Source organism: Lampetra planeri, chromosome 41, assembly GCF_965212315.1.
Source record: "Lampetra planeri chromosome 41, kcLamPlan1.2.h2, whole genome shotgun sequence".
NCBI classification, from domain to species: domain Eukaryota; kingdom Metazoa; phylum Chordata; class Hyperoartia; order Petromyzontiformes; family Petromyzontidae; genus Lampetra; species Lampetra planeri.
Window position 1 is genome coordinate 8,679,339 of NC_136147.1, and position 9,279 is coordinate 8,688,617.

Genomic DNA, 9,279 nt, shown 5'->3' on the forward strand with positions numbered 1-9,279 from the left:
ACAGGCAATGTGTAGCCACCCCCCCGCGTCACACCCCCCCGCGTCACACCCCCCCGCGTCACACCCCCCCGCGTCACACCCCCCCGCGTCACACCCCCCCGCGTCACACCCCCCCCGCGTCACACCCCCCCCGCGTCACACCCCCCCGCGTCACACCCCCCCGCGTCACACCCCCCCGCGTCACACCCCCCCGCGTCACACCCCCCCGCGTCACACCCCCCCGCGTCACACCCCCCCGCGTCACACCCCCCCCGCGTCACAGCCCAACGTCACACCCCCCCCGCGTCATACCCCCCCCCGCGTCATACCCCCCGTGTCACAGCCCAACGTCACACCCCCCCGCGTCATACCCCCCCCCCGCGTCACACCCCCCCCCCGCGTCACACCCCCCCCCGCGTCACACCCCCCCCGCGTCACACCCCCCACCCCCACGTCACACCCCCCCCACGCGTCACACCCCCCACGTCACACCCCCCGGCGCGCTCGCACCTTTGCGCGTCACGCAGGCCACGCCAGCGTCCCCCGCGCGCCCGCAGCTGTCGGCGGCGGCGCCCCTGCCGCCGCCGCCGCCGGCGGTGCGCGGACAGCGAGACAGCGCCCCCTCGGCCCCCGTGCACGCCAGGCCCAGCCAGTGGCCGGAGCGGTCGCGTCCCGAGTCGCGTCCCGAGTCGCGCCCGGGGCCGGAGCGCGCCCGCTTCCTCGCGATGCCCCTCTCCCTGCCGAAGGCAACGACCGCCAAAAAATGACAAGATTGTAGCGCTGCGTCCGTCGCTCGAGCGGCGATGGGCGACCCAGGCGAGTTTGCGGGCCACGTGGGCCACGAGCCTGGCGTCGTGCGTGGGCACTAACCGTGACCCCCACGCAGGATGACCCCTAGAGCAGTGGTTCTGTGAATAGAGACACAGGATTGCTGAAACAAAGTCAGTTTGTACTGACTTGCTTCTACTTAATTTGTGTTTTCGATGATTTACCTCCTGAAAAAGTCTGGCCGTGTCTCGTGCCCCCCAGAAAGGGCGTCTCGCACCAGCCAGGGGGTGCAGCGTGATGCCCCCTGAAGAGGAAGAATGACCACTGCCCTAGAGACACACTGGGACCAGGCCACCATGAAGGGGGAGCCCAATCAGACCCCTCCTCCTCCATCAAGCCCGGCCACCGCCACGTCAATCTCGGGGCTGGTGCTTGCGGGATGTCTGTGGCCCCCCGACATTCTTGTCCCGTGATCGGTGTCGTGTCCCGGGGGGCTCGCGTTGAGTTGAAAATAAATGAACAAAAAAGCCACCGCATCACCGCGATTGTGACTGCCGGTTACGTGCCCGAAAAAAAAAGTTCCATTCGCTTTGACGCGCTGATGTAGCTTTTACGATTCGTCCATCGCATTGAAAAATATATAACTTTGCACTAAGCCCGTCGTCCCGCCGAGGTTGTCATCTCACATTGTGCGAAGTCAACAGGCGCTGCCCTACGGGGACACTGGCCCAAGTCATGAGAGTTTAGAATCCACGCTGCCACAAGCGATATCGGTGAAGCTCTACATTGGAGATTATCTCTACGAGTAATACATGTCTCTGTTAGTGAGTGTCTATGTTAGTGGGTGTCTCTGTTAGTGAGTGTCTATGTTAGTGGGTGTCTATGTTAGTGGGTGTCTCTGTTAGTGAGTGTCTATGTTAGTGAGTGTCTCTGTTAGTGAGTGTCTATGTTAGTGAGTGTCTCTGTTAGTGAGTGTCTATGTTAGTGGGTGTCTATGTTAGTGGGTGTCTATGTTAGTGAGTGTCTATGTTAGTGAGTGTCTATGTTAGTGGGTGTCTATGTTAGTGGGTGTCTATGTTAGTGAGTGTCTATGTTAGTGAGTGTCTATGTTAGTGAGTGTCTATGTTAGTGAGTGTCTCTGTTAGTGAGTGTCTATGTTAGTGAGTGTCTATGTTAGTGAGTGTCTATGTTAGTGGGTGTCTATGTTAGTGAGTGTCTATGTTAGTGGGTGTCTATGTTAGTGGGTGTCTATGTTAGTGGGAGTCTATGTTAGTGGGTGTCTATGTTAGTGGGTGTCTCTGTTAGTGAGTGTCTATGTTAGTGGGTGTCTATGTTAGTGAGTGTCTATGTTAGTGAGTGTCTATGTTAGTGGGTGTCTCTGTTAGTGAGTGTCTCTGTTAGTGAGTGTCTATGTTAGTGGGTGTCTCTGTTAGTGGGTGTCTCTGTTAGTGGGTGTCTATGTTAGTGGGTGTCTATGTTAGTGGGTGTCTATGTTAGTGGGTGTCTCTGTTAGTGGGTGTCTCTGTTAGTGGGTGTCTCTGTTAGTGAGTGTCTATGTTAGTGGGTGTCTCTGTTAGTGGGTGTCTCTGTTAGTGGGTGTCTATGTTAGTGGGTGTCTATGTTAGTGGGTGTCTCTGTTAGTGGGTGTCTCTGTTAGTGGGTGTCTCTGTTAGTGAGTGTCTATGTTAGTGGGTGTCTCTGTTAGTGGGTGTCTCTGTTAGTGGGTGTCTATGTTAGTGAGTGTCTATGTTAGTGAGTGTCTCTGTTAGTGGGTGTCTCTGTTAGTGGGTGTCTCTGTTAGTGAGTGTCTATGTTAGTGGGTGTCTCTGTTAGTGGGTGTCTCTGTTAGTGGGTGTCTATGTTAGTGGGTGTCTATGTTAGTGGGTGTCTATGTTAGTGGGTGTCTGTTAGTGGGTGTCTCTGTTAGTGGGTGTCTCTGTTAGTGAGTGTCTATGTTAGTGGGTGTCTCTGTTAGTGGGTGTCTCTGTTAGTGGGTGTCTATGTTAGTGGGTGTCTCTGTTAGTGGGTGTCTCTGTTAGTGGGTGTCTCTGTTAGTGGGTGTCTCTGTTAGTGGGTGTCTCTGTTAGTGAGTGTCTCTGTTAGTGAGTGTCTATGTTAGTGGGTGTCTCTGTTAGTGGGTGTCTCTGTTAGTGGGTGTCTCTGTTAGTGGGTGTCTCTGTTAGTGAGTGTCTCTGTTAGTGAGTGTCTCTGTTAGTGGGTGTCTCTGTTAGTGGGTGTCTCTGTTAGTGGGTGTCTCTGTTAGTGGGTGTCTATGTTAGTGGGTGTCTCTGTTAGTGAGTGTCTCTGTTAGTGAGTGTCTCTGTTAGTGGGTGTCTATGTTAGTGAGTGTCTCTGTTAGTGAGTGTCTCTGTTAGTGAGTGTCTCTGTTAGTGGGTGTCTATGTTAGTGGGTGTCTATGTTAGTGGGTGTCTCTGTTAGTGGGTGTCTCTGTTAGTGAGTGTCTCTGTTAGTGGGTGTCTCTGTTAGTGGGTGTCTCTGTTAGTGGGTGTCTCTGTTAGTGAGTGTCTCTGTTAGTGGGTGTCTCTGTTAGTGGGTGTCTATGTTAGTGGGTGTCTATGTTAGTGAGTGTCTCTGTTAGTGGGTGTCTCTGTTAGTGGGTGTCTCTGTTAGTGGGTGTCTATGTTAGTGAGTGTCTCTGTTAGTGGGTGTCTCTGTTAGTGGGTGTCTCTGTTAGTGGGTGTCTATGTTAGTGGGTGTCTCTGTTAGTGAGTGTCTCTGTTAGTGGGTGTCTCTGTTAGTGGGTGTCTCTGTTAGTGGGTGTCTATGTTAGTGAGTGTCTCTGTTAGTGGGTGTCTCTGTTAGTGGGTGTCTCTGTTAGTGGGTGTCTATGTTAGTGAGTGTCTCTGTTAGTGGGTGTCTCTGTTAGTGGGTGTCTCTGTTAGTGGGTGTCTATGTTAGTGGGTGTCTCTGTTAGTGAGTGTCTCTGTTAGTGGGTGTCTCTGTTAGTGAGTGTCTATGTTAGTGAGTGTCTCTGTTAGTGGGTGTCTCTGTTAGTGGGTGTCTCTGTTAGTGGGTGTCTATGTTAGTGAGTGTCTCTGTTAGTGGGTGTCTCTGTTAGTGGGTGTCTCTGTTAGTGGGTGTCTATGTTAGTGAGTGTCTCTGTTAGTGGGTGTCTCTGTTAGTGGGTGTCTCTGTTAGTGGGTGTCTCTGTTAGTGGTGTCTCTGTTAGTGGGTGTCTCTGTTAGTGGGTGTCTCTGTTAGTGAGTGTCTATGTTAGTGAGTGTCTCTGTTAGTGGGTGTCTCTGTTAGTGGGTGTCTCTGTTAGTGAGTGTCTATGTTAGTGAGTGTCTCTGTTAGTGGGTGTCTCTGTTAGTGGGTGTCTCTGTTAGTGGGTGTCTATGTTAGTGAGTGTCTATGTTAGTGGGTGTCTATGTTAGTGAGTGTCTCTGTTAGTGAGTGTCTCTGTTAGTGAGTGTCTCTGTTAGTGGGTGTCTATGTTAGTGGGTGTCTATGTTAGTGGGTGTCTATGTTAGTGAGTGTCTCTGTTAGTGGGTGTCTATGTTAGTGAGTGTCTCTGTTAGTGGGTGTCTATGTTAGTGAGTGTCTATGTTAGTGAGTGTCTATGTTAGTGGGTGTCTGTTAGTGGTGTCTATGTTAGTGAGTGTCTCTGTTAGTGAGTGTCTATGTTAGTGGGTGTCTCTGTTAGTGAGTGTCTATGTTAGTGGGTGTCTATGTTAGTGAGTGTCTCTGTTAGTGAGTGTCTCTGTTAGTGAGTGTCTATGTTAGTGAGTGTCTATGTTAGTGAGTGTCTCTGTTAGTGAGTGTCTATGTTAGTGGGTGTCTCTGTTAGTGAGTGTCTATGTTAGTGAGTGTCTATGTTAGTGGGTGTCTATGTTAGTGAGTGTCTATGTTAGTGGTGTCTATGTTAGTGGGTGTCTATGTTAGTGAGTGTCTATGTTAGTGAGTGTCTATGTAGTGGGTGTCTATGTTAGTGAGTGTCTCTGTTAGTGGGTGTCTATGTTAGTGAGTGTCTCTGTTAGTGAGTGTCTATGTTAGTGAGTGTCTCTGTTAGTGAGTGTCTCTGTTAGTGAGTGTCTATGTTAGTGGGTGTCTATGTTAGTGAGTGTCTCTGTTAGTGAGTGTCTATGTTAGTGGGTGTCTATGTTAGTGGGTGTCTCTGTTAGTGGGTGTCTATGTTAGTGAGTGTCTATGTTAGTGAGTGTCTATGTTAGTGGGTGTCTATGTTAGTGAGTGTCTCTGTTAGTGGGTGTCTATGTTAGTGGGTGTCTCTGTTAGTGAGTGTCTCTGTTAGTGAGTGTCTATGTTAGTGGGTGTCTATGTTAGTGGGTGTCTCTGTTAGTGGGTGTCTATGTTAGTGAGTGTCTATGTTAGTGAGTGTCTATGTTAGTGGGTGTCTATGTTAGTGAGTGTCTATGTTAGTGGGTGTCTATGTTAGTGAGTGTCTCTGTTAGTGAGTGTCTATGTTAGTGGGTGTCTATGTTAGTGGGTGTCTATGTTAGTGGGTGTCTATGTTAGTGGGTGTCTATGTTAGTGAGTGTCTCTGTTAGTGAGTGTCTATGTTAGTGGGTGTCTATGTTAGTGAGTGTCTCTGTTAGTGAGTGTCTCTGTTAGTGGGTGTCTATGTTAGTGGGTGTCTATGTTAGTGGTGTCTATGTTAGTGGGTGTCTATGTTAGTGGTGTCTATGTTAGTGAGTGTCTCTGTTAGTGGTGTCTATGTTAGTGGGTGTCTATGTTAGTGGGTGTCTATGTTAGTGAGTGTCTATGTTAGTGGGTGTCTATGTTAGTGGGTGTCTATGTTAGTGGGTGTCTCTGTTAGTGAGTGTCTATGTTAGTGGGTGTCTATGTTAGTGGGTGTCTATGTTAGTGAGTGTCTCTGTTAGTGAGTGTCTATGTTAGTGAGTGTCTCTGTTAGTGGGTGTCTCTGTTAGTGAGTGTCTATGTTAGTGAGTGTCTATGTTAGTGGGTGTCTATGTTAGTGAGTGTCTCTGTTAGTGGGTGTCTATGTTAGTGGGTGTCTATGTTAGTGGGTGTCTATGTTAGTGAGTGTCTATGTTAGTGAGTGTCTCTGTTAGTGGAGTGTCTCTGTTAGTGGGTGTCTATGTTAGTGAGTGTCTATGTTAGTGAGTGTCTCTGTTAGTGAGTGTCTCTGTTAGTGAGTGTCTCTGTTAGTGGGTGTCTCTGTTAGTGGTGTCTATGTTAGTGGGTGTCTATGTTAGTGGGTGTCTATGTTAGTGAGTGTCTCTGTTAGTGAGTGTCTATGTTAGTGAGTGTCTCTGTTAGTGAGTGTCTCTGTTAGTGGGTGTCTCTGTTAGTGAGTGTCTATGTTAGTGGGTGTCTATGTTAGTGGGTGTCTATGTTAGTGAGTGTCTCTGTTAGTGAGTGTCTATGTTGGTGAGTGTCTCTGTTAGTGAGTGTCTCTGTTAGTGGGTGTCTCTGTTAGTGGGTGTCTATGTTAGTGAGTGTCTATGTTAGTGAGTGTCTATGTTAGTGAGTGTCTCTGTTAGTGGGTGTCTCTGTTAGTGAGTGTCTATGTTAGTGAGTGTCTATGTTAGTGAGTGTCTCTGTTAGTGAGTGTCTCTGTTAGTGGGTGTCTCTGTTAGTGGGTGTCTCTGTTAGTGGGTGTCTATGTTAGTGAGTGTCTATGTTAGTGAGTGTCTCTGTTAGTGAGTGTCTCTGTTAGTGGGTGTCTATGTTAGTGAGTGTCTATGTTAGTGAGTGTCTCTGTTAGTGAGTGTCTCTGTTAGTGAGTGTCTCTGTTAGTGGGTGTCTCTGTTAGTGAGTGTCTATGTTAGTGGGTGTCTATGTTAGTGGTGTCTATGTTAGTGAGTGTCTCTGTTAGTGAGTGTCTCTGTTGTGAGTGTCTCTGTTAGTGGGTGTCTCTGTTAGTGGGTGTCTCTGTTAGTGAGTGTCTATGTTAGTGGGTGTCTCTGTTAGTGAGTGTCTCTGTTAGTGGGTGTCTCTGTTAGTGAGTGTCTCTGTTAGTGAGTGTCTATGTTAGTGAGTGTCTCTGTTAGTGGGTGTCTATGTTAGTGAGTGTCTCTGTTAGTGAGTGTCTCTGTTAGTGAGTGTCTATGTTAGTGAGTGTCTCTGTTAGTGAGTGTCTATGTTAGTGAGTGTCTCTGTTAGTGAGTGTCTCTGTTAGTGAGTGTCTATGTTAGTGAGTGTCTATGTTAGTGAGTGTCTATGTTAGTGAGTGTCTCTGTTAGTGAGTGTCTCTGTTAGTGAGTGTCTATGTTGTGAGTGTCTCTGTTAGTGGGTGTCTCTGTTAGTGAGTGTCTCTGTTAGTGGTGTCTATGTTAGTGAGTGTCTATGTTAGTGGGTGTCTCTGTTAGTGAGTGTCTATGTTAGTGAGTGTCTATGTTAGTGAGTGTCTATGTTAGTGAGTGTCTATGTTAGTGAGTGTCTCTGTTAGTGAGTGTCTCTGTTAGTGAGTGTCTCTGTTAGTGGGTGTCTCTGTTAGTGAGTGTCTATGTTAGTGAGTGTCTATGTTAGTGGGTGTCTATGTTAGTGAGTGTCTATGTTAGTGGGTGTCTATGTTAGTGAGTGTCTATGTTAGTGGGTGTCTCTGTTAGTGAGTGTCTATGTTAGTGAGTGTCTCTGTTAGTGGTGTCTATGTTAGTGGGTGTCTATGTTAGTGAGTGTCTATGTTAGTGGGTGTCTATGTTAGTGAGTGTCTCTGTTAGTGAGTGTCTCTGTTAGTGGAGTGTCTCTGTTAGTGGGTGTCTATGTTAGTGGGTGTCTATGTTAGTGAGTGTCTCTGTTAGTGAGTGTCTATGTTAGTGAGTGTCTATGTTAGTGGGTGTCTCTGTTAGTGAGTGTCTATGTTAGTGGGTGTCTATGTTAGTGAGTGTCTCTGTTAGTGAGTGTCTATGTTAGTGAGTGTCTATGTTAGTGGGTGTCTATGTTAGTGAGTGTCTCTGTTAGTGAGTGTCTCTGTTAGTGAGTGTCTCTGTTAGTGGTGTCTCTGTTAGTGGGTGTCTATGTTAGTGGGTGTCTATGTTAGTGAGTGTCTCTGTTAGTGAGTGTCTCTGTTAGTGGGTGTCTATGTTAGTGGGTGTCTATGTTAGTGAGTGTCTCTGTTAGTGAGTGTCTCTGTTAGTGGGTGTCTATGTTAGTGGGTGTCTCTGTTAGTGAGTGTCTCTGTTAGTGGGTGTCTATGTTAGTGGGTGTCTATGTTAGTGAGTGTCTCTGTTAGTGGGTGTCTCTGTTAGTGGGTGTCTATGTTAGTGGGTGTCTATGTTAGTGAGTGTCTCTGTTAGTGGTGTCTATGTTAGTGAGTGTCTCTGTTAGTGAGTGTCTCTGTTAGTGGGTGTCTATGTTAGTGGGTGTCTATGTTAGTGAGTGTCTCTGTTAGTGAGTGTCTCTGTTAGTGAGTGTCTCTGTTAGTGAGTGTCTCTGTTAGTGAGTGTCTATGTTAGTGGGTGTCTATGTTAGTGAGTGTCTATGTTAGTGAGTGTCTATGTTAGTGAGTGTCTCTGTTAGTGAGTGTCTCTGTTAGTGAGTGTCTCTGTTAGTGGGTGTCTATGTTAGTGAGTGTCTATGTTAGTGAGTGTCTCTGTTAGTGGGTGTCTATGTTAGTGAGTGTCTATGTTAGTGAGTGTCTCTGTTAGTGAGTGTCTCTGTTAGTGAGTGTCTATGTTAGTGGGTGTCTATGTTAGTGAGTGTCTATGTTAGTGAGTGTCTATGTTAGTGAGTGTCTCTGTTAGTGAGTGTCTATGTTAGTGAGTGTCTCTGTTAGTGAGTGTCTATGTTAGTGAGTGTCTATGTTAGTGGGTGTCTATGTTAGTGAGTGTCTATGTTAGTGAGTGTCTATGTTAGTGAGTGTCTATGTTAGTGAGTGTCTATGTTAGTGGGTGTCTATGTTAGTGAGTGTCTATGTTAGTGAGTGTCTATGTTAGTGAGTGTCTATGTTAGTGAGTGTCTATGTTAGTGAGTGTCTCTGTTAGTGAGTGTCTATGTTAGTGAGTGTCTATGTTAGTGGGTGTCTATGTTAGTGAGTGTCTATGTTAGTGAGTGTCTATGTTAGTGGGTGTCTATGTTAGTGGGTGTCTATGTTTGTGAGTGCTATGTTAGTGAGTGTCTATGTTAGTGAGTGTCTATGTTAGTGAGTGTCTATGTTAGTGAGTGTCTATGTTAGTGAGTGTCTATGTTAGTGAGTGTCTATGTTAGTGAGTGTCTATGTTAGTGGGTGTCTATGTTAGTGAGTGTCTATGTTAGTGAGTGCTATGTTAGTGGGTGTCTATGTTAGTGGTGTCTATGTTAGTGAGTGTCTATGTTAGTGGGTGTCTATGTTAGTGGGTGTCTATGTTAGTGAGTGTCTATGTTAGTGAGTGTCTATGTTAGTGGGTGTCTATGTTAGTGAGTGTCTCTGTTAGTGAGTGTCTATGTTAGTGGGTGTCTATGTTAGTGAGTGTCTATGTTTGTGAGTGCCTATGTTAGTGGGTGTCTATGTTAGTGAGTGTCTATGTTAGTGAGTGTCTATGTTAGTGAGTGTCTATGTTAGTGAGTGTCTATGTTAGTGAGTGTCTATGTTAGTGAGTGCCTATGTTA

At 47.1% G+C, this 9,279-nt stretch overlaps 1 protein-coding gene across 1 annotated transcript in view; it reads right to left on the reverse strand.

Annotated features, from left to right (window-relative positions):
* Nucleotides 1-9,279, reverse strand: part of LOC144732016 (neurotrypsin-like) — a 47,088-nt gene that overhangs the window by 19,009 nt on the left and 18,800 nt on the right. The window contains exon 4 of the mRNA XM_078613196.1: nt 490-716. Coding sequence (XP_078469322.1) covers nt 490-716 — 227 coding nt within the window. The remainder of the gene's footprint in view (nt 1-489; nt 717-9,279) is intronic.